Below are 27181 nucleotides of genomic sequence, written 5' to 3' on the forward strand. Positions count from 1 at the left end.
CCCAGACATTACAAAATGTGAAGCAATTCAAACGAGAAAACCATCGGCCCGATTTATGAAAAAAAAGGTAAACGATAAACAAACATGATATATATCAAATCTACGTTATTTGGTCTCTGCTGAAAAGTTTGCATCATTGACTATCATACCACATATTCTCAATCTACGTTATTTGGTCTCTGGTGAAAAGTTTGTCCCATTGACTATCATACCACATATTCTCAATTTGACACAGACAGCAATCAACAACAACTTATGGAATTACACGCGCCTCACTTTGGACAGGCACATAGAAACGTGGCGTGGTCAAATTTGTGATCACGCAACCCTCCCATAATCTGGGATACTGGTGCAACAGCACAACCAAAAAAACAAACTGTAAAAATCACTTGGAAATGGCTTGACTTATTACATTGGCACGAAACGCAAAACAACTTACTTAAAGACCAAATACACACAGTCTGATCTAAGAAAGCTCGCAGTTACTGAATGCTAGTCAAAAGCCAATAACAACTAATAAATAAATCATGTTCTCCCCGACTTGATTACCAATCATTACACATCAAACTAAGACGGTATGAGAAAAGACTGATCTTGTGCAATGGCTATATATAAATACATATAATTGACAGGATGTAGGACCATAAGTCTTAATAACTGCATAGCAATTCATATCCATTCTCGTCTTATTTACAAAAAAAAAAAAAAACAACATTCAAAGAGCTTACTATGGTGTTAAATTGATAAGCTTTAAGAAAAAGTTTGTTCAAAGGACCAATGAGTTTATATGGATCGTATCTAAATTTACGGGTTTTATAAACAACGAATCAGGATGCTACCCCCCATCTACAACAAAAACCACACAGTCACAGCGAAACCTATTCCTATTGATTTTTTTTAACGATTTGGGACTTTAAGTATTGCGTTTAAGTTTCATTAAGGTTTATCCAAAATTCCCTCTTTTTACAAATATTATAATGTATTCAAATAGTTTCACAATGATGAAAAATTATATAATATACACGAGAAATCTCAAATCTTATTGAGATTAACTCGGTTACTTCGCAGGGTTAAAATTTGTCCCTTGGGCATCAATAAAGAAACAGACACTGTCGAAATGCCTATACGGTGCAATAACATTTGTACCGTTAATGGTGTAACTACTAGTGACGTTTGTCGGCTACTAATTTTTAAGTTCGAGAAATAAAAACTGGCGGTAAGCTTCATGCATGAGATATTTAAACCATTTGACCATGAAAATGATCTAATTACACGAACGAATGAATGCGAAAGAAGAAATTAAATACAAAACGTTTAAATACAAGATTGATTGTATGGGTTTTGTTTGCTGAACGTCAAGTCACAAGTGTCTAATATTTCAAGCATACTCAGGACGATATCAGTCTAATTATAAATCTTAGTTGATAGACTCTACAAAACGGTCCCCGGTGTCGTGGGCCTCAATCCTTTTGTTGTCTTGGGGGACTATAAGATTGAAGTCTACCTGTTACCTATGCTGCCATTGATAAAACCACATGTATGGCAGACGACACTAACCGTTCGCCACCGACAAGCATAAGAAATGTATACAGTCCCGTAAAATAACATAAAACAGGCTAAATTATGTTCTACATTTCCGGTAACCAGAATAGAGGTATATAACATCCCCGCCCAAATATAATTTTGGTCTGGTCACTGGAAATGCATACATCAGTATGACATAATACAATTAAAAATAAATAAATTTCAAATGTGTATACATCCTTTCTCAATCTGGCATTAGTTACTCCATACATGGACTCAGTTCTTCTTTGGTACTTGCATATATACTATAATATTAACATAAATTTCATTCAGTTGACTTAACACGTATCTGTGCTATATATTGGTGACGATTTGTGCTTAAACCACAGTGATGCTAGCAGAGACCAGAAATTCTTCATAGATTCAAGAAGATGTGGTATGAGTGCCAATGAGACAACTCTCCATCCAAGTCACAATGTGTAAAAAGTAAACAATTATAGGTCAAAGTACGGCCTTCAACACGGAGCCTTGGCTCACACCGAACAGAAAGCTACAAAGGGCCGGTTCAAAATGACTAGTGTAAAACAATTCAAACAGGAAAACCAACGGTCTAATCTATATAAAAAACGAGAAACGAGAAACACTTAAGATATACTTATTTTAAATAACACAATCTAGTATCCCACAGTTCGCTAAGGTCTGATGCGTTCGTTCACAGCGACCTAAACAATGATGCATCATACTAGGTGTAAGTTCTTGCTCTGCATTCAACATTTTACACACTTCAATTGTACATTTCCCAATAAACTCTGATCCTTTGTCTGAAATAACCGTGCTTCACACACCAAAATTACAGGAAAAAATGAAAATTTCTGAGTTACTGATACTGCATCGTTATTTCGTAATGGCACAGCAAACAAAAAAATACTGAATGCATCAACTGCTGTAAACACGTATTTATTGGCATTATTAGATGAAACAAGTAGTCCAAAAATGCCCATTTGCCGTACTTGAAATGGTTCACTAGTTGTAGGATACGCTATTATTTTCGCTTTCGTTTTTAAATCGCTAACTTTACGTGACAGGTACTCATGGAAGATTGCAAGTATTCGCTGATTATTTTACCAATTCGCGCAAAATGAAATTGCTCTCTTACAGAGTCTAAAGTATTCTGAATCCCACTGTGGTCACCTAAAGGAGAGTCATGGACAATTTTAAAAAATTGTGAAATAAGTTGTTTAGGTATAACAAGCTGAAATTCATTCATTTTCTTTGTCCTTTCCGATCTTGTCTTAAGATATACTTATTTTAAATAACACAATCTAGTATAACACTATCACACACACTTATATAACTAGCCAAAAGTTCCTAGGAAATAATTTTGATAGTCACATATACATTCACTCTCAGTCTCAATAAACAATGTTATAGAAAATTTACAGGTTTTCACTCTAGCAAACACTAACACTCTGTACACCGTTTTAAATTCAACTAAGAAAAACCTTCGCAAGTATCTGAGAAAATTTTCAATTCTGTTGCACATAACACATCTAGTTCCTATTCATGCCTTATCTAGCTTCTTTGTTTATTCTTTTTAAATGTCACATATAAATTACAGGTGATGAAACTTTTAAAAATTTACACAAATCAATCGTAATATCATACCAAATGAAAATAACAGTAAATAAAATTACATTGGTTTTGTTATCAACTGACTATCAAAACCAAATTTCAATATAATTATGGCGATGCAATCATCACTTTATAAAGCTCGCAATTAAATTTCTGTTAGCAGTCCAATCGTTGCTATTTTTAAACGAAGTGTAATTTCTGATGATTAGCGATGCAATCATCACCAAAACAAGCAAATTAAATATTTCCTCAAAATTCATCTATGGCAATCTCATAATCTATGTATAAAATAAACAGTTTCTTCCACATTTACTTTCTCTAAAATGTACAAAATCTCACAGTTTCATTTGAATAACTTTTCAATACATATATGACTTTGAAATGATGTTTTGGCGATGCAATCATCACCATGCGAAATGAATGATACTGTTATTCAATTGATCGACATATAACTACAGAATCAACGGCGGAGGTCTTGAAAGTAGGAACGGGATGAGCTTTTGGTGGTAATTTTGATAAAGGTAGCCAAATTGCATTTTGTGCTGGCTCTCCTACGTTCTGAATCAAGTAAACGAAATTTGCACCGTCTTTACGCTTGGCAAGAATATGTTTAACTATCAGTTAATTATTTTCGCATGCTTCCACTATTTCATCGGGGTCAATAAAACTATTATCACGGTGACGCACTGGCTTCTGAATATTCCTTTGTGGTCTATTCAAATTTACATTATCATGTTTAGAAACCAAATCTGTATCCATAGCTTCACTTTCGATCAAACCATTAGTAGAAGTAGACTTGGAGTCATCCGAGTTGTCTCTGTCAACGGAACTAAAACTATTATCGGACTTACTGCTAGAATTTTCACTTTCTTCGGTTTGTAGGCTAAAATAAGGTGCTGCTAATGGCATCCGTATACGTGCGAGTTAAATCTATTGATATGCACGGGACGGCGAAAATTTCTCTTTCACGTTGGATTTCTCAAAAGAACTAGATGTGCAATCGGAAGACAGGTTACAGCAAACGGTCCATCATAAATATGCTGAAATTTCCTGCCTTGTACAACGGGTTCTCTAGATAAATAAACATGGTCGCCTACAGTGAAATCTAGCTCGTGTGCGTTTTTGTTTTCGGTCTCTATCATTTTCCTTTGAGCGACAAGGGTATTCAATTTTACATGCTCTCGAATAATGTTCAAACGGGCATCCAAATTCTCAACATAAGTTTTTACTTCTTTCGGAATATCTTTGAAATCATCCATGTAAGAAGAAGAAATATTTGGTCGTTTTCCGAATAATTTCAAAAACAGAATATTTTGATCCTGAATTTACACTATTGATTGAGAATAGTATTCCAGGAGGCATTTCTTCCCACAGTTCGCTAAGGTCTGATGCGCTCGTTCACAGCGACCTAAACAATGATGCATCATACTAGGTGTAAATTCTTGCTCTACATTCAACATTTTACACACTTCAATTGTACATTTCCCAATAAACTCTGATCCTTGGTCTGAAATAACCGTGCTTCACACACCAAAATTACAGGAAAAAATGAAAATTTCTGAGATACTGATACTGCATCGTTATTTCGTAATGGCACAGCAAACAAAAAAATACTGAAATACTTGCCGTACTTGAAATGGTTCACTAGTTGTAGGATACGCTATTATTTTCGTTTTCGTTTTTAAATCGCTAACTTTACGTGACAGATACTCATGGAAGATTGCAAGTATTCGCTGATTATTTTACCAATTCGCGCAAAATAAAATTGCTCTCTTTTAGAGTCTAAAGTATTCTGAATCCCACTGTGGTCACCTAAAGGAGAGTCATGGACAATTTTAAAAAATTTTGAAATAAGTTGTTTAGGTATAACAAGCTGAAATTCATTCATGTTCTTTGTCCTTTCCGATCTTGCCTTTCTACGGTGATATAACACATTCTAATAAAATACGAGATTCTTTTTGTGAATCTGGCAAAGCATCATCTTCTGAATATGCAACGATTTTCTTTAAATCGCAATCTTTCCATTGTAACTTTTTGATGTTGGAGGTATTTGCTCCAACTTTAAAATTTCGCAAATTATTAGCAAGTTGTTCAATATTCTGAATATTTCTAACGCTTTTTAATTTCTTTATGCGATGGTGTACATAAGAGACCAACTCGTCCGTATCTGCATCATATGGATCACTAGGAAAGTTATGCTCGTTCGTTTCTGCATTGTACAAATCATTGTGTGTGTCAACTGCCATGTCTATAGCCTGTACAACAACGTCTGTGTTATCATTTGATTCAAATAAATCAACATATTTCACTCCACCGGGTAAAAGTATATTTCCCGTATTTTCTATGACCAAGGGGAAAAACGGATCATCCTCTGCAGGGTTTTCGATCGGAATAATTTTGAGTTTTTCACATCTTGAGAGCGCATCAGCTACTTTCATTTGTTCAGCAGACTTATATATTGAATTTCATATGTAAATTGCTGGAGAATGGCAAGCCAACGCTCATAAATAGCTCCTTTGAATTGCTTCATAAACAATGGTTAGAGGGCTTGGTGGTCGCACTCCACGATAAATTCTGTACCCCTTAAATAGTCCGCACAGTCAAGTATGCTAGTGACCATTCACAACATCTCTAATTTCGTAGGTCCATACGACTGCTGCCACCGTGATAAAGACTTTGATCCGAAACGAATGATATTCAGTTTTTCCTTTGTTGGGACCTTCTGATAAAGCATGTACTCAATACCTTTTGACGAAGTATCAACAGCCGATATCAACGGTAAATCGAAATTGGAAAAACTGAGATTATCGTTATTAACAAGATGAGTTTTAAGATTCTGAAATGCTGTAGAACGTTCAATTTTCCATTCAATTTTTTTTATTTTTCTTCAGGAGTTTTGTGAGGGGACTAATTATAGCACTGACATTTGGTATAAACTTTTTAAAGCAGTTAAATAATCCTATTGTGCGCCTAAGTTGACTTGTTTTATATTCTGTGGTGCCGGGAAATCGACAATGGCCTTCACTCGATCGTAAGGAGGTTTTATACCATGTTTAGAAATCTCGTGTCCCAGAAAAATACACGTCTCACTTGCAAAATGGCATTTTTTCTTTCCTAGTTTTAGTCCTACATCTCGAAATCGTTTAAAAATTTCTTTGATATCGTCTAAATATTTTTCAAAGGTTTCAGAGCAGATCAGTACGTCATCTAAGTTCTGAATTTTAGACCACGCAATACCTTGTCCATCAAAAGCTGAAATGTGTTAGGTGCTGTCTTTAAACCCATCGCTAGCCTTAAAAACTTGTAAGTTCCAAAACATGGTAGAAAGCGGTATATCGTGACGATCCGGCGGATATGTACATCTGAAAAAATCCGGAAGACAAATCTATCGACGTTATGTAATTTGGTACTATTTCAGCAAAGGATTCCGTCAGTTCCTGTAAGTTTGGGATCGTCTGTTAAATGATCTGATAAATCAAAATCTGTCTTAATCTTGTTCAAAATTTCAGGCTTGTCGATACTGTCTGTAATGTCATATTATTGTTCGGAATTATCGACCCGCAGTCCATTTTCATAAACAACCAACTGAATATTTTGTACTTCGGGTATCTCGGACTTTTCAAGCATTGGAACATAGGGATACTTATTCGATAGTGTTGAAAATTCTGCAATATTTTGCCTTTTGGAATTGTTGTTTTCATATTACTGGCATTCAATAATATAATCGGAACTTTGCGATTAACTGGAATTGGCAACTAAAAACTTGTGGTTAACTGAAAATTTGCTGTTTACGCATATCCCCTGCAATCCGACTGTAACTATTTGGCAACTTTCCGAACGTCTTATTGATGTTGAGTATTCTGTATTTGGTTCCAGTTATATCATCTTATGTAGCAATTCACAGTTAGGAGTTTGGTTTCGCATTTTGGCCCCTGTGGATTTTTCAAATATGAAAGTTATTGTGCAATAAAATTCATTTTTAGACAGCTGAGTACTAGTTTAGCCTTCAAAGGTGGTTTATAAGAACACCAAGAGAATTTTTTTCATGTTTTATGGGCTATTTTCTGTTTGACTGTCCGTATTTTCATAGCTAGACCGGCCGTAGGTCCAGAAATTAATGTAATGTTTACAAACACTTTTTTCTACACGAAGTTTTTGACGGAATTTTTCAAAAAAATGAGATGAAAGACATATGATTTTTATTTGATTTCCTGATAGATATATGTAAACAGTTTCAGAAAAGGTATCACTCCAAGGGATTGAAATTCTACTTCTGGCCAAATTTTTGGGAAATATGTGACTTCTTTCCCCCCCTTTTTGCAATATTTTATAGCAAATAAATGCAGATAGTTGTCATGGATACACCAAAAAGAAATTATATTTTACCATTTTAACTACTAGATATCAAATCTATGGAAGATACTGATTACAAACATATGCACATATATGACACAAACAGTAAGCTTAATTTGCCAGAAAGCAAGGAAAAGCTGATGGTAAAATTTATGAGAGTAAATTTTAATATTTTTTCCTAACTGTTTATTGCTACCTTAGCTGTTTTAACCGACACAGTTTTCTGATAACAACTAAAATCGCTAAAATTTAAAACTATTTTTTTTTCTCGCAAATATTCAGTAACGAGAATCAAGGGATGAGATGTTTTTGGAATTACATATGTTTTAATAATTTCATTTTTCTGATGAATTGTGGCTTTAAGTTTGGATATTCTTTTTTATGTGGATTTTATCGTTGTTTGCATGCTAACGGAATATCCGATTCCTCAAAATAAAGTTTATGACGATCGGATATGGAATCATACAAAGATTTAGATATGACATTGATAGAGCTCCCTGTATCAACTAATGCAGATATTCTAATAAAATTGAGAATGGAAATGGGGAATGTGTCAAAGAGACAACAACCCGACCAAAGAGCAGAAAACAGCCGAAGGCCACCAATGGGTCTTCAATACAGCGAGAAAATCCCGCACCCGGAGGCGTGCTTCAGCTGGCACCTAAACAAAAATATGTACTAGTTCAGTAATAATGGACATCATACTAAACTCCGAAATATTTAAAAGAAACTAAAATTAAAAATCATATAAGACTAACAAAGGCCAGAGGCTCCTGACTTGGGACAGGCGCAAAAATGCGGCGGGGTTAAACATGTTTTTATAATGCTTATAAATTTCGTTACTAACTCGTGATCATGCTTTCTCAATATTTGAGCTTTTTCAGACAGCTAATTGAAATAATCTTCTAACGACTGACCCGGCGATAACACCATGTTTTGGAAAATTTCACTTTCCATAATGACTGTTGCGCTTTGTCAACTAAAATTAATAAATTTTTCCTTGGAACACACCACAAATGGTTGTCCACGAATTCTTGGACTCGTCACTCAAAGAATTGAACCAAGTTAAAGCAGGCCCCTTTAAATGTAAATGAAATGCTGCAATGCGTCTTTTGTCTGTCTCCGGCAATTCATTGAGAAGTTCGTAAGATTCAAATTCACTGAAAAATTCTTTCGCAGTTTTGGGGGTATCCCGAAAATTCACGACACTTGACTAATTTGCTCATTGTTGAAATAGTCGGAAACTTAATAGGTAGACCAACAGTTTCTGTTAGGATTGTTGTGACATTTAACGGTTGCGGGGTGGATTCAATTTGACTTGCACCATCTAATAAAACATTTATTTCTGGATTTAAATTTCCAGTATTGTCAGGAGAATTAACCTCACATAAATTAAACTCTGTTAGTCCTACAATTTCGTTATCCTCAAGGAATCCGTCTCTCAATACTGATGCAGAAGAAAAACTTTATTACACCAAAAAAATAAAGGTCAAAACAGGATTTTGTACGTTTTGTGATGTTTCTTCCGATATGGTTATTATCATGTTTTAATGGTATTAAATAATTCATTTTTAAATAAATTAAGCAGAAACTTATTTGCCGTCAACACAAAATTCTCCATATAACAGACACATTATAATATGATGCAATACAACTATTGACGAGGCTACATTCCTTCTTTTTACTTTAAACATGTGTTTTAACTAATCTTAGATACAGATTAAAACAAATAACCGATATATGAATGATTGATACTTGGTTACTTAATGTCCAGTGGCAAATATCACAAGTCAAAATACCGATAATAACAAATTATCAAGAAATTCAAGAAGGGTCTGCAAGTGGGTCGACGTGGTTAAAGGGCGGGAAAATTGAACTGTCATTGAAAAGAGGGGTGTGTTGCATTATTGATGCATTGAATTTGCCTGGCATCAGTCCACCTACGCACCCCTCAAAAATCTGTTGTTAGAATTCTTTATATGAATCTACGATACATATATGTACTCAAATTAAAATCCAGGGATACTACTGTTATTTACAGACTATTTTAGCTTTATAATTATAACTATTATCATAATTATTTTCATAAAAAACTCTTATTGCTCACTTTCTATAATATTGTGTATGGGTAATCTTTAAGAAGTGAAATAAGAAGTGAAATACACTAACGTAGTTTATTAAACAGCAAAAAATGTAAAATCTCTCATATACTTTTCAAAATGGAATAATTACCAAATCATATCATGTTTATATGTAATGACATTTCACAATAGTAATTTGAGAATATTAATTTTCCTAATATTGTTAGATATGTAAGTATTTCCGTGCTCAAGTGTACTTTTATAATTGTATTTAATGTCAAGGACGTATATATATATATATACATGTATATATATATAAGTATTCGGTGAAACAATCAGTTTATGGAAACAATGGTAAAAATATAAAAAAAATATTCAAACTAGGGGAAATATATAGTGTGCACTCGTTTACAATTCGTCTGTACTTTTAAAATTAAAAAGTTCTTTAGACGATGACATTGTTTGTTTAAAGTCAGTACTTACTTCAAGTTCTTTTTATATATTATTAATATCATGTCTAGACAATGACATGATATGTTTAACGAAGAGTTTTCAACAATTGATTTATGTTTAAAAGACGAAAAAGAAATGTCATGGTGCCAGTTAAATACATTCAAACTTAGCCTCAGTTGACAAAACTCTATCCTGCTATGTGTTATCTATATATTTGTATTATTCTAGTAGTTTTTGCTATACAAATTGGATTTTCAATAAAACAGCATATTCACCTGCATATAAGCGATATTCCCCGCGCTTTTACATGTCTAATTATGGTAAAATGTGTAATGTATAATTGGTTGTAGTAAATAGTTATCATTAAAACATTTGTTTTTCTCTGAATATAGAATAAAACAACTATTTAGACCTGTAGTGCTGCATTTTAATGGACATGATATTTTGTATATTGTTTTGTCTAGATAGCATACAAATGTTTTATATTCTTCTATGAAAGAATATATCCTGATATACCTGTTCAAAATATTTAGTTTGACTTTTACTTTCATAAATAAATTTATCCTCATTTTTACTTAATTAAAAACTGTTATCATGATCTTTACGTAAATAAATAATACCAGATTATTAACTGGTATTTTTCATATCGGATGTATTATCAGCCCAAGGTTCAATATCAGCCCAAGAGCCAAAGACTCGAGAAAAATAACAGTTTAATATAATGATCTTTTTAAGTGGTTCTCAAGTAGAAGTTCAAAAAGTGAACAATATTCGGACGACGGACGCCAAATGTAATACATCCGATATGAAATCTTTCTATCATATGCCTCAACAGAGGAGAAAAACAACAGTATAATATATTTTTATCATATACTTCAGCAGAGAACAGCTATTTTTAAAACTTTTTTATCATATCAATTGTTTTGCATTTTACATAATATATTTTCCCGTTTCTTAATATTTGTTTTGTATCCTACTTTGTTGTGTTTTTCACTGAAAACGTACCATTGATGTGTATTTTCCGGAATTTGTCGCGTGACGTCGAAATGCCATGCGATAACGTTACGGAAAGGCATGCGATAATAAACGGAAGCAGTTGATAAATTTTTCATATCAGCCCGCTAAGCACCATTATGTATGTTATCCTGGCACTGACGAAATCAATATTTTTGGGATTTGGTTTCACCTGAACATTCTCAAAAAGTTGAAGGTCTACATTTGAAAACAAAATATTTGATATTGTCCTTAAATTCCGTGAAATATAACTTTAGTAATAAAAACAAAAATTTGATGACAACATTTGTAAAAAATATCTGACAAACTCGAATTCAACAAGTTCTGACGCATTAGAACTATTGCGACGTCATTATGGCGTCATAATTATGCCCTCTTATGAAGAATATAATACTTTTGACCAATGTTTGCCTAAATTTGAACAGTTTTTGCTTCAAACAAATTGGCCACATGCAAAGACCACCATTCATATACATCTTTTTATAACAATTCTATTTTGGTCGAAGGGTGTGGCCAATGTTTTTCAGAAGGGAATAAATCTTACTAATGCAGAAAAATAGGCAATCTAGCTAAAAGCTTGTAAAACACCACACTTTGAAATTGTCAACATTGTGAAAACGAACCGCACATACAACAACAGTGTTTAGTTTATTTCAATTTGCATATTTAAGATGGTAAATATAGGTTTTACATATGGTATAACAAAGTTTGATTTTATGGCCAATTTAAGGTCTTCGTGGCCATACTCCTTTGATCACGTGTGAAAATAAATATTTTTGTCATCATGGCAATTAAGGCTCCTGGGAGCCTCTAAAATTTTATTTTCGAATCTGAAATATAGACATATAAAAAGAAGGTGTGGTATGATTGCCAATGAGACAACTCTCCACAATAGACCAAATGACACAGAAATTAACAACTATATGTCACCTTACGACCTTCAACAATGAGCAAAGCCCATACCGCATAGTCAGCTATAAAAGGCCCCGAAATGATAAATGTAAAACAATTTAAACGAGAAAACTAACGGCCCAATTTATGTACAAAATAATGAACGAAAAACATTGAAATATAGACATGTTGGTTTTGGTATTTATCTTGTTTTTAAACAACCAGAATGTAAGCTTAGGTTTATATATCAAATATCAACCATTCGTTTTGTTGATTGAATTAATCATGGCTGCTGAGGATGGTTACTTAACGTCCAGTGGCAAATATTCATGCATTTTCAACACGATACAGTCGTAATGTTACATGAATAATTTCGTTCTTTAAACGACGGGCTACCCTATAAAGTAAAAATTATCTGAAAGACATGTCACCATCACGTTGTCACCGTACACAAACAAATTATTCTGAAGCCTACTTACTAGTCTGTACAGTCTCTGACCACTAAATGTGGATTGTTTTGTCGAAGTTTAATGATGGTCCTCATGGACATGAGTTGAAACAATAGATCAAACTCTATTGACACTATGCAGGTGGTTAAGATATTCGAAATGAATAGTCTACGGCTAATTGCATGCCGGATTTATATATTACATCATTTGAATTTCGTGTTATATATCAGGTGTTTTTTTTAACAGAAAGTTAATTTAGAAATCTTAAGTGAGTGACATTAATTAAATATGTTTATCGTTTGAGTCCTTTGCTGCATATCAGCTTGGTTTTTATCTTCAAAATTGACTGACATGTATGTAATTAGAAAATGTGTTAAGAATGGCACTATTGGACTTATAATTTTGTAACCCTTGCATTTTTGTTGAAATTCTGACAGCGGGAAACATAATAATATTGTTATTCTTTAAATATTTGTGAGTGTTATTGCTACAAGTAAGTATTTTTGCTGTCTCTGTCGTTTTGGTTGCAAATTCACACAAAAGCCCTCTTTGACTTAATGTAAAGGATGACATCATACAAATGTTTCAGTCAGTGGCGGATCCAGAACTTTTCATAAGGGGGGCTCGCTGACTGACCTAAGGGGGCCCGCTCCAGTCATGCTTCAGTGATTCCCTATATAATCAACCAAATTTTCCCCACGAAAGGGGGCCCGGCCCCCCCCCCCCCCCCCCCCCCCCCCCCCCCCCGGATCCGCCAATGTTTCTCTTGCTGTTTTGTTTCTTTTGAACATAATAACGTAAAGATTGGTTAGTTGCATGTGCAGCTATATTATTTTCATGTACATAGTACCGTGATATCACTTGAAAAATCTGTTGGTTTTTATCTTCTTCTGATGTATATCACATGATACAATGATACATGTAATGTGTGTCACTTACAAGTCTTCAAAGATGAACAAATAAGCTTTAGTGGACAGGTCGGTCATTTCCTGAAAATATGATGTACTTCCCGTTTGTTAGTAAATAATGAGATTTGTCTGTTAACGGTATTTATAGTTGACTATAAAGTATCAAGCTATTGGTTATTGTGTTCAGATGCATTACAGCAACATCACATACAATAATACTGCACATAGAAAAAGATATTCTGAAAATACTCGTTTTTTACTGCAAATTTTGGAATGAAATGCTTCCTGCCAAATTCATGAATATTTTTTGGGCGGTCATCTTTAGTGGTCCAAAACATTCCACCAAATTTCAATTCATTTCAAAAAGCGGTTCTCTACTTATTATATGCATTTGGAAACCAAAGAGAAATGATGATAACTCTGGAATGGAAAATGTGAAAACGACGAAAATAGGATTTCACTTGTCTTTAGTTGTCCAAAACACCACATTAAAATGTTAATTAATTTCAAAGAGCGGTTTTATATTCATCATCTGAAACCAATATAAATCTCTGTCGAGCAGTAATATAAAAAGGCTAAAATATGCTTTTTATACACTTTTATCAGTTGATGTGAAATTTTTCTAGTTGGAATATCTAAGGCCGATGATTAAAAAGATTAAAATTTGAAGAGATTGTTTTTAATTCTGATTGATTGAATGGGGCTTGCTTTCAGTGCAGCGGCAAATATTTCATTCATATTCGGGACAAAAACAAAGCAACAATTAATACGAAGATATGAAGGGCGGGAATTTTGGTCCATTACTAGAAAATATAAATGAAAGTTTTGTGAATAGGTCAGAATTTGTTTTGACTTGCAACATGCACTTAACTGACCACTCAGAGGATTGTTGCTAGTTTCTTTAACGTACAAAAGCATGACTCTCTTCCGACACAAGGCAGACATTTAACTTCAGTATTCAGACCGGACATGAATGCTTATTTCTACATCCCACACAGTCAAACGGACGCCCCACTTTAACATGGGCGAAGACTAGGAATGATTTCCATACCCCAGTCAACCCTTGAGTGCTTTTAATTAAATGAAAAATCTCAAACTATTGTGCTAGCTCACGTCAAGTAAAGACAGATAAGAGGCATATACATCTATCATATAGGATGCTTCTTAAGAAAAAAGGAGAGGCATACATGTATAATTTGTGTTTGATCAAAAACATATAAAAATGAATTCACGATAGAATTACAATATAATGTTATCACTTTCCTTATTATAACAACGGTGAGGACAGCGGTAGAAATGTTGTGTAAATTGGTTGAAATATATTGCTATGCGAATAAATTCTCAACATTTCAACTCTAATGGCTGTGTGTTTTGGTAAATATCCTTTTTTCAAACGTCAAAATTGTAACAAAAGATATGGCAATATTTTGCTGACTGTAGTTTTTTACGGTACATGTCAACCTGTAACTTTTCGAAATTGGGACCAATTTTAAATTAAGTACTTAATCTTTCCCCGTTTTTACCCATTCATATAAATCTACATATTTTATGTATAAACCATTAAATAGATCGATAAATGACGATGAATAAGTGGACCAATAAAAGGAAATTTAAACAAATTTAAATAAATTTAAAAATTGCAAGCAGATATTGCAATATCAACAACAAAACAAGAAAAAAGCAAGTGCAGGTAAAAACGAATGAAGTATTGTCATGCAGATTTCATTTGAGTATTTGATGGTTAAAAACTACATTCAGGTTAAATAATCTAATTAATGACTTAGGCATTTTCTGCGATAATGACCCGATGTTGATTCTTACCGAACGTTTTGGGAATGTTGGGCTGTGTACTACTGACTGATGTCACAGAAACACTTCTATTCTCCGTATATGTACATGTATTATTCAAGAGAAGTTGAGGGAAAAATTCCACAAAATTGCAGAAATATAAACTTTCTAATTTAAGAATCTACGCAAATTCAGTCGGACCTTATTCAAACTACAGGCACTCGGTTAGCGGATATATACTTTTAAATCATTATACTTTTAATTTGTTTTTCGTATTTCCTGTCTGTTTGTATTAAATTATCAACGATGGCACCAACATTTGTATGTTTATTAGCAATGTGAAATATACTATTCATAGTACACTAAAAGCGCTTGTCTGGATTAACCTTCCCCAGGGACGCTCAAAACTAAACATTAGAAAGCTAGGGATGTATAAATACACAGAAACGTTAGGAGCTATATGACCAAAAGGGATATAAAAACATAGCCAATTTCTTCTAAGGTCAACTTTCGCTGAGGGAGTTGAAACCTTAGTTTCTTAATAATTTCAAAATTCATCATCGGGGTAATTTAGAATAGTATGTTATAAATCATGTGAGTACCTAAACAATGGCTACTGAACTGACGACACCCGAGGACCCAGTTCTTGTAAATGAAAATAACTGTTTATACATTTCATGCGTCCAAGTCGCTTTCTGAAGATACTTTCATCATGAACGGTGACTGAAACCTAAACATTTGAAATACACGGATTTATAAATACGTAGAATAGTCAGGAGCTATATGACCTAAAGGGACTTAAAATCTTAGCCAAATTTATCTAGGTCAACTTCGCCGAAGGAAGTTGCAATTTCATTAAAAAAAAACCTATGAAAAATGTATAAATGTGGTTTCGAAATAACGTTTAATTACAAGGTCTTCAGACGTAAATATAACCAACAGTTGTTTACCGATGTTCAAATCTCATAAATTGATTCAGAGGACACATCAAGGTTATAAACAAAAACTGATGGAATCGCATGAACTCCATAACATATTATTGATTTTGTCATCTAAACCGATTGAAAAGATACTTTCCTATTGTTCTCGACTCACCGGTTTTCCCACTGTCACTGCCTATAACATATATCATTTCTCTTCATAATTCATCAGTCCAATATTAGTAAATTTTGATCTTGCAAAAACGCCATTTGAACTAATTTATTCTAAATGTGTAAGTAATACAACAAAAAGTAAAGAAAAAATGTCGAAAGTTAAATGCTTAAAGAGAGACGAGAATGTTATTTAGATTTAAGATACTTTTTTTGTTTTATTACAGGTGATAGGGGCTGTTATAATATCAAAGAAGCTTAGAACAACTGGAAACATGTTTATCGTTAATTTAGCAATTGCCGATTTCATTGTTATCCTGATTGTCGAACCTTTTAATTATATTGGTAAGTTTTGTATTAGGATAAAGGATGTGTTCGGTGACTTCCCGGTTTATCTTACCTGCATTTGGTTTTGTATATTTATTTCAAAACTACCATGGGGACAACCTCGTGGTTAACATTATATAAATAACACATAGCTGAGAGGGTGATAGAGCAGATTGCTACCCCGAGAAAACATTGTCAACTGAGGCGAAACCAAGGTTGACAATGTCTTTTCGAGGGGTAACAATCTGCCCTATCACCCTCTCAGATATGTGTTATTTAATTTATTATACTGAATGTTCTGTTATTACTGTCGATTAAATTTCAAATTCAAAGTAATAAACTATGACGTCTTGTACATAACAACCATCCGTATTTAATAAAGCGCACACTTGATCAAGCATCTCCGTGAAGGGTAATAGAGTATTTGCCATAGGATAGAGTCGTATTTAATTAAGCGCACACTTGATCAAGCGTCTCCGTGAAGGGTAATAGTGTATTTGCCATAGGATAGAGTCGTATTTGATAAAGCGCACACTTGATCAAGCGTCTCCATGAAGGGTAGTAGAGTAAATTAACACCCTCGTATTGGCCAATCAAAATATGGCATTTTTACGTGAAGTATAATAAATCTAAATAATGGTAAATTAACTTGTCGACTGTAGATACATTGTACAATGAATGTAGATGATGTAAAAAGTCAGTAATACAGTTTATTTACTGAGAATGTGAGAATCAAACAACCATACTAATGTTAGAATATACACTAGTTAAAAAGCTTTATATGTAAATTGTGTTTGTTATTTTCGTTACAGGAATAATAAATGGGGCAGGAGCATATATAGAGAACGTTTGGTTATGTCACATGGTATCTATAATATGTGTTATGGCTTGCGTTTGCTCAATGATGAATCTAGCTGCTATTGCTGTTAATAGGTATAACACTTTTCATACAGAACAATATTTTGTGTGCGTAGACGGTTTTAGGGAGAGAGAAAAAAATTAAATAGCATTAAATTCTGCCGATTTGATATTTTATTCACATTAACAGAGTACAAGGGAAATCCGATTGAAGTAGAAACGGGAAATTCCCACGTCCATAAGTCATACGTCGTTTGTAATCAAAGGAGAAGTGCCAATTTGTTTTAATTTTTTCTCCCCCTTCTGATTTATTTTTAGTTTTAAAGTTATTCAATATAACATCGCTTTAACCACTCGTGTTTCATGTGAACAAATAAGTAAAATCAATGACACAAAGTCCCAATGAAAATAACATAGCTTTCACGTAAAGGTCTACAATTGATCAACATAAGTTGATAATGAAAATAGCATTGAAATCTGGACACGGTTGTTAAAAAAATTTATCAATTGAAAAGATGTGACCATTGATTAAACATATAGCCGTTTGGGTCATTGACCCGCTTTTTTCTTAAGTGTTAAAATTTTGTTGTTGATTTTGTTTTGATGTTTTCAATTTATTTTATCTCATTTTATGTGCTCTTGCTCTTATCCAAACAATAAAACAATACATTTAGTTTATACGTGCCGCACCTTTCCTCTTACTTTCTACAAGGCAGGAAAGATCCAATTTATCCAATCTATACCAATTTATATATAAAATACTACACAGAGCAATTGATGATGTAAAATGGTATTGCAGGTTTTGGCAACAATATTACAGATATCGATATTTTTAAAAAGATATATAAATTTTTCTTCATCAGGCAAATAAAAAAAAAACCATATCATTATAATACAATATATCAATAAACATAGCATGTCTTAGATCCTCATGTAATGGACAATTTAAAAGTACATGCTTTGCATCCTCTAAAATATTTCAGTTAAAACAAACTCTGTCGTTAAGATTTTTCCTTTCAGACATACCAGTTTCAATTTTTAATGGTGCTACACCACATCTAAATCTTGAAAAATAACTACGATGACGCTCAAAAATTGCTCAGTGTTATAAATATGTTTAAAAAGTTTATACGTTCTCAATTTACTACCAGTACTATGTGATAAAATTCTTGTACACCACTCTTTTTTCTATATTTATCAAACATTTTCTCTTCTAATTGAGATATACTATAACAAAATCAAAAGATTTCAAAATTTTCATAACTTTGTAACACCAATTTTATAATTTACAACTGCCTTTCATCACTGACCATTTAAAAACCTTATGATTTATTTTATTATTTTCCATATTTGTATATCTTGATCAGTATCTAAAAATATATGTCCACTGTTTAACACAAGGTGGCTTCCAACCCATATCACCTGACACAGCATCAGGTATATTTCCCCACGTAGAATTGCATGGCACGGTTCTGCACTGCTGTGATGCATGACAATTTCTGGTGCCCCAGATAGAAGACCAATAATTTATAGCCGACCCAACCATCGTATCAAACAGCTTTGTGTAGATATTGTGCTGAAAACCACTATGTACAATTTTTGTAAATCTTCAGCATTTTCTTCTAATAAAACTATGTCATCGGCATAAAGTAGAATTGGTAATTTTTCACCATCAATATCAATACCAATGAATGTTCATCAACTTAATATCATCAATTAAATCATTTATAAATGTATTAAACATTACTGTTGACAATACACATCCTTGTTTCAAACAAGTATTAATACTGAAGCATTCAGTCATGTTACCATTTAATCTGACACATCATTCAACATTTGAATAAATAGCCTTTAAAGCATACATAAATTTTGTACTAACGCCAAGGTTTTCTAATCTGTTCAATAACAATATTGTATCAATGGAATCGCAAGCTTTCTAAAAATCAATGACAGATACAAAAGTTGACAGTTTACATTTTTTTCTAGTTTCAATGAAAGATGTTAATGTACTGATATGATCTAATCTTCTTCTACCTTTAATAAACCCATTTTGTTCATCATTTATTATCTCCATTTCATCTAACCACTCAGTTAACCTACTATTTAAAACTCCACAATAAAGCTTATATGCACAAGTTGCTAAGGTAATACCCCTGTATGATCAAGGATCTCTAGAATCTGCAGTTGAGCATTTTGGTATATGAGTTATAATACCTTTATTCCACATGTTTGGAACTTTGCCAAATTTGAAACAACTATAAAACAATTTAGTTAAAGTCTAAATAACTGTATTATTTTTGCATAACTCTTCCTGAATACAATCTACACCTGGGCTTTTCTCATTTTTGGCTGCCACAACTACCTTATAAACTTCTTCAAAAGATATATAAGCCTCTAAATTATTACAAACTATATAATTTTTTACAATTAATGTTTCAACACCATAATTCTTATTGTTATCTGTATTGGTATTCAACAAACCAAAAAAAAACTTCTTCCATTTTTGTAAAGCATCGTCCATATAATTTGTAACAGATTCATCATTTAGCAACACCTCATCTGGAATTTTCGATTGTCTTTCATTGCCAATACCAATAGTACCTATTTTATCTCTGATTATTTTTGTTTAAGTTAACAATTTCTTCTTGACAACTATGCCAGTACTTTCGTTTACTTTTTTGGAGTAATTTATCAAAGTCTTTCCGCTTATTAGCATAGATTTGCCGTAAATATGTGTTACTGTTTATTTTGGTACAATGTAAATACTGTTTTTCAGCTAGGCATACCTGATTCCATTTTACAGTTAGTTCACCATTCCACCATCATTTTTTAAAACGTCGTTTTTTGTTATTAACACAGTGTAAAAATTTTATCTTTTTGTCTAACTTAACTTTCATCTCATTGTGCAAACTATCAACAAATTCACGATTTACACTGTCTAATTCAGATTGAATACCATTACAAGATTCTATATTTGTAATTCATGAATTAATAAGATTTTATTATATTTTCATCGTTCATCCATGTATCAGGAATATTTTTCACATTATAAACAACATGATTAGTTCTGTTATCACAACTATTTAAACTTTGCTTATTGATATTTTCACATACTGCACTTTCCAATTCCAAGCATAGAACTGAATGATCAGGGATGTGTTTTAGCTCAATTGATCCTGTTGTTGAACTTTAATTTGCAAATACAGTTGCACGAATGACTTCAAAATTTTTAAAACTAGTTATATTTTCAAATAGGGCGATACAATAATCAACCACTGATGATCCTCGTGCTGATACATATGTGTAGTCGTTACTTATATGATTACGACCATTGAATACACAACAATTAACATTTGATAAAAATTCACAAAATATTTCTCCATAGCTATTTGCCTTGAAATCAATAGCTTTATGCTCCGGCAAATTATCTACCCCTGGAATATAATCCTCTATATTTCCAATCCTACTGTTAAAATCACCATATATTTAAAATGGACATCCATTCGGAATAGAGTATATTTGAGACATAAGTATATAAAAAAATTCATCAGCATTTCTTGAACGTGCAGAAAATTCTCTTTGTCTAGACCCACGATTGTAGTTTTGATTGTAGTTGTGATTGTAGTTGTCATTTGAATCGTTTCTATTTACATTTCTCCGTTTCTTGATACGCCCTGATATTGACACAAACTCCTCTTCCTTCCCTACTTCTTTCAACAGATAATAATTGTTCCGATCTATCAACCTTTTTTCGTGGGATATGTGGTTTTCAATATATACAGATCTGTATTTTACTGTTTCTCTTAGTCCCTTCTATACTTTCACCATAGATCGTTTGCTGTCTATGTCTCCGAATTCAATTACCACAACGTCTGGTCTAGTTTAATTGTAATTGGATTTACGTTCAACTGATTTAATGTTAATTTTTTTAAGCTTTAATCCGTCCTTGACCATCGTTTCAATGCGTGACCTTTAAGGCGGTGTCATGTGATTTATTTTTCTTGTCAAACAGAAGAATTTTCACAACTGCAATAAATACTTTACCAGTGTCTTTTTCTTCTTTTTTACTTGATCCATTTTTGACAATTTCACTATATGATTTATTTAATTGCTGATATTTTTCTTTTGATGGGTTCTTTCGTCTTTGTTTTCGGATTCTAAAAGCTGACGTTTTCTAGGAGTTTGTAAAATTGTTAGTTGTTGTTCAATAATTGCTGTAGTACTCACTAGGTTTAACTTTTCATCGACTGGGAAAACGGTATTTACCGCTACTACGTTTTGAACAAACTCTATAGCACAACTCTGACTGAGGGGATCGTCGTAGGTATAATCATATCAACTAATTCTGGATGTTTCTGCGCAAACTTGCTCCAAATCGAATATCATTCAAAACACGATTTTTGACTTTAAGATGTATAACTTTGGTCGAAATATCAATTTTCATTTTCATTTTTTTTATTAATTTTTTATTTTTTTTTGGGAGCAAATATTACATGTATAACACTTTCTTTGCACATGCGCAAGTTACACACAAATTAGAACATATATCATTTTTTCGTTTATGGTTGTATGTATAATCACCCGTATGTATCGTTGAAAATATATCCAAAGAAGAGTTCCAACGGATCTTTCAGAGAAATTTAGTCATAAGCTGTCGGTCAAAAAGAACATTAATATTACGAAGCAAAAAACCAAAATAAAACAAAACAAAAAACAAACAAAACAAAAAAAAAACAAAAAAAAAAAAAAAAACTAAAGGCAGGTCCCAACTCTTATACTGTTACGACTAAAACTGATATACTTTGTCAACATATATCGAGATCTTTTTATTAAATAGATAAATTGCCTTTTGATTAATTATATTGTATCTTTTTAAAATTATTTTAAAAAATCAATTTTCTAAGAGAAAAAAAATAAGCTGAGGGCTGAAACATTCTAAAATTTGAAAATTATGAAGCTAGTTTCAGGACAAAAGGTCATACTGATTAATCAATCATGGTAGTTGGAGAAGTGAAACACAAAAACATGTCTCTGTATTTATTATTTTAGATTTTTAGCAGTTTGTGGTGTGTCGAAATTATGATGTTGTGTTGGATATTTATTTTTTCTATATCAAAGATTTTTTTCTGAAATAAAGAAATGCAATTAAATTGTACGAACTTACAGTTCAGTATTTGTTTTATCATATCTTTACTCAATCGCATTGAATTATGTATTACGATGCTATTTTCGTTGTTATTCAAGTAATGTCACTATATTACCATATTTTGGCGTAGTGATAATTTCAAACACCTTATACGTTTTGAAATTACTTAAAGTAACGTTCCAACTCCCTCAAGCAAAGTTGATCTTAACGGGAGGGATTGTACTTGATTTTCATATGATGAAGACATAATCTTTCAATCAGTTTAATTGAGGTTTGGAGCTGGCATATCAGTAACTGCTAGTAGTCCTTTGTTCATTTATGTATCATTGTCATTTTGCTTAGTTTCTTTTGTTATCTATTCCGACATCGGACTCGGACTTCTTTTAAACTGAGTTTTACTGTGCGTATTGCTATGTGTTTCTTTTTTCTACATTGACTAGAGGTATAGGGGAAGGGTTGAGATCTCACAAAACATGTTTAACCCCGCCGCATTTTTGCGCCTGTCCCAAGTCAGGAGCCTCTGGCCTTTGTTAGTCTTGTATGTTTTTTAATTTTAGTTCAGTTATATGTTTTGGAGTTTAGTGTGACGTCCAACTTCACTGAACTAGCACACAATTTTATTTAGGGGCCAGCTGAGGACCACCTCCGGGTGCGGGATTTTCTCGCTGCATTGAAGACCCATTGGTGGCCTTCGGCTGTTATCTGCTCTTTGGTCGGGTTGTTGTCTCTTTGACATATTCCCCATTTCCATTCTCAATTTTATTTTGTTCCAACTCCCTCAATTAAAGTTGATCTTATATGGAATTGGTCATTCTTTTGTTCCAACTCCCTCAAGCAAAGTTGATCTTATATGGAATTGCTCATTCTTTTGTTCCAACTCCCTCAAGCAAAGTTGATCTTATATGGAATTGGTCATTCTTTTGTTTCAACTCCCTCAAGCAAAGTTGATCTGCTATGGAATTGGTCATTCTTTTGTTCAAACTCCTTAAAGCAAAATTGATATTATATGGAATTGGCCATTCTTTTGTTCCAACTCCCTCAAGCAAATTTGTTATTATATGGAATTGGTCATTCTTTTGTTCCAACTCCCTCAAGCAAAGTTGATCCTTTATGGAATTGGCCATTCTTTTGTTCCAACTCCCTCAAGCAAAGTTGATATTATATGGAATTGGCCATTCTTTTATTCCAACTCCCTCAAGCAAAGTTGATATTATATGGAATTGGCCATTCTTTTGTTCCAACTCCCTCAAGCAAAGTTGATATTATATGGAATTGGTCATTCTTTTGTTCCAACTCCCTCAAGCAAAGTTGATATTATATGGAATTGGCCATTATTTTGTTGCAACTCCCTCAAGCAAAGTTGATATTATATGAAATTGGCCATTATTTTGTTCCAACTTCCTCAGGCAAAGTTGATATTATATGGAATTGGCCATTCTTTTTAAGTTCCTTTTGGTCATATAGCTCCTCAAGTATTTACAGACTTAAACATAATTGGTTTCACTTTTATTTGTTTGAGGGTTTTGGATGGAGGTAAATTAAGACAAAGTCTTAGGACGCATCAATTTAACACTGTTATTTTAATTTTTTTAGCACTGGATCGATTCCGGTGCTGATGGACTGCAACTCAGTGCTCAGTGCCTCGGTACTTACATGACTTGCAACGTTCCTTTTTTGAACTATCCCCTGATAAACTTAAAAATTACTAACAAATTAAAGTTCCAACTCCCTCAGGCAAAGTTTAATTAAGATGAAAATGGCTATTCATGTTAGGTCCCTTTTGATAATAAAGCTACTCGCGTATTAAAGTGCTAATATTTCCTCGATTTTGTCAGTCATGGACGATTCAAACTTGAATATATGGCAAACGTGATGATTTAAATTCCAATTGTCAAAATATCTCAGCATTAACATACCATCTGTCCCACATAACTCAATTACAACGTTACGATCGTGCATGGTTACGCTAGATGGACTTTATTAAAAGGGATACACCCCTGACACAAAACCGCCCCAAAATATTTATAAGAAAAACGACTGGAATCGACATTCCATAAGTTTTACAGTCACCATCACGAATTGGTTTACAAATACATTGTGTCTGTGTCTCAACTCACTAGCGACAAATGTTCGCTGTCTTAGATCTTTAGATAACAGAATAATCGTCTGATCAATAAATTTGCCAATATGACCTATTTCTTCTTACGACATTTTGACTGAGCGTAGATTTGCATTACGGGTAATGCGTGCAGAGCAGGAGACGCATAATCTGTCGATGCATAACTCCACAAAGTGCTTCGAACGCACAATTTTATAAGTTTTTTTTTCTTCCTATTTATTATACTAGTCGACATCTTTTAACAAATATTCATTTCATTAAACCATAATGAAACAAAGCCCATATCTATTAAAACAGAATATACTTGTTTGTTTTAATTATACAATGAAACGTTTTGATTCATTTCAATATTTGATGTTAAAGTGGAGATAACTTCCATTGTTCTATTTCATAAATTAATTTTTCTGTAAACTTACTTGTGAAGCTACGTAGAAAGACTAGGCAAACACCATTCATCATCAAATGTTATAATAAGAAACCCAACAAAAGCTTCCTCCTCACGTGTAAGCTGAATATCTACGTCCCATTATTCTTTTTCACATAATGTGTTTTCCGAATATAACTCTATACAAATTAGGGAATTCTGGACTTACAGCCATTAAACAAAGTAATTTATTATCTGCTTAACCTAAACAGCTATAGTTTGATTAGACCTTTATTTTCGAAAAGTTCGAAAAAATGTTAACAATGTTAACTGTGTAATTAAGAAGAATTTTCTATTTTATCAGGTATATAATGATCAACAAGTTCCAGCTCTATAAAAGAGTCTTCACCAAGAGAAAAACAATTTTGATGTGTACTAGTTTGTGGTTTATAGCCCTTTTGATAGAACTGCCTAACTTGACAGGATGGGGTGGTCATACTTTTGACTTGAAGACACTTGGATGCTCTTTCGACCGGTTAATTTCACTTAGTTATACTATATTCTTAAGTGTAACAGCTTTATATATTCCACTTTTACTAATCTTAATTTGCTATGTGAAGATATATTTGTACGTTCGTCGAAGCAGGCGACAAATTGCTATGTCAAATAAATGCAAGGAAAGAAATAAGAAATGTAGGAAAGATGAAGTGCGTCTGGCTAGAACATTTTTTATTGTATTCATTTCATTTCTTATCTGCTGGACACCATATGACCTGACATTATTTTTCGATAGGTCAGACAAATGGCCTAGTTGGTTGTATATCTTATTTATGCAAGTTGGACATTTTAATAGTTCCTTGAACAGTATCTTGTATGGATTCACCAACAGACATTTCAGAGAAGGATATAAACTATTTCTGTCAAAATTCATACCAGGTTTTCATACTGTCTTTATTGCAGAACATCAGAAGTCTTCTCAGATTACATCTGAAACAAGCTTATCTCGAAGCGAAGACCAAAAACTTTAAGAGTACAGGAAAATAAAGGCAGATCTTATAAAATAACTTTACATAAGTAAATAAAAAGATCATGATAATGTTAATGTTATCAACCAGAGAAAAAATTGAAACTTGGGAAAAAATGAAAACAAAAACGTTAATATTTTCATGCGTCCGAAGCGCTCTTCTGGATTTACCTTCATCTGGAACGCTCAAAGCCGAATATTTGAAAGCCAATGATGTATAAGAACTAAAACGGTTGAAGAGCTTTGTAACCTAAAAGGACATAAAAAAAATTGCCAAATCCTTCTGAGGCCAACTTTGCCTGAGGGAGTTGAAACCTTAGTTTCTTTATAATTTCGAAATTTATAAACGGACAATTTTAGAAAGGTTTGTACTTACTACTGAGCTGATGATACCTCGGAGACTGAAAGTCTACCAGCAGAGATATCGACCCAGTGCTGTGAAAACGTCGGTATTCAGATTAGACCGTCTAAACATTCAGTTTGTATCAAATATGAAATACTGCGAGTTTGTTTTTACTATTTGCGAACATTCATTAAAGCAATACTTCCAACAAATTAGAAAAATCGCTGGAGTATTTTTTTGTTTTTTAATAATCCGTTTTTTTTAATATCCTGAACTGGATACTGTAATCAACTCAACGATCAATCTTTCAGAAATGCTTCTTTTGACCTTCAGAAGTAAAAAAAACAACAAAACGGTGAACTGATACGGGATTAACCTTGCAAAAGAATATCTATTATGCAAAATTTATTCAGAAAATGTTGTTCTATCATTTTTTCGTCAAACCTTAAGTACTGTACATTAAAATGCTCTTTTTTCTATTTATTGAAAAATAAAACAAAGTGTATATGAAACAAATTCCAAACCGGTTCAACAGTTATATTTAATATTCGATTGGAAAATATAGCAAGATACATTTTATACTCAGCCTACGATAGTAAGATGCCATATTGTTTTCTGGTCTGTTTGTCCTTTCGTCCGTTAGGAAGTTCGTCCATTGGTCTATTAGTCTGTTTGTACGTCCGCCAATTCGTATGTTCGTTTCCTCGTTTTTATCAGGTTAAAGATTTATTTCGCGATTCACTGCATATTGAAACTTGATAGTGTGGAATAAGTACATTCTCAGGTTGTCACATCAACTTGAAAATTATTACACAT

At 33.0% G+C, this 27181-nt stretch overlaps 1 protein-coding gene across 1 annotated transcript; it reads left to right on the plus strand.

The window, feature by feature from the left end:
• Positions 1-15702: 15702 nt before the first annotated feature.
• Positions 15703-26794, plus strand: LOC127727781 (melatonin receptor type 1A-like). The gene is made up of 4 exons (XM_052234897.1): positions 15703-15741; positions 16412-16529; positions 17324-17444; positions 25363-26794. Exons 1-4 carry the CDS (start codon positions 15703-15705, stop codon positions 26024-26026), a joined length of 942 nt encoding a protein of 313 aa, XP_052090857.1. The 3' UTR covers positions 26027-26794.
• Positions 26795-27181: the final 387 nt, after the last annotated feature.

This window comes from Mytilus californianus, unplaced genomic scaffold (genome assembly GCF_021869535.1).
Source record: "Mytilus californianus isolate M0D057914Y unplaced genomic scaffold, xbMytCali1.0.p SCAF_2, whole genome shotgun sequence".
Lineage (NCBI taxonomy): Eukaryota > Metazoa > Mollusca > Bivalvia > Mytilida > Mytilidae > Mytilus > Mytilus californianus.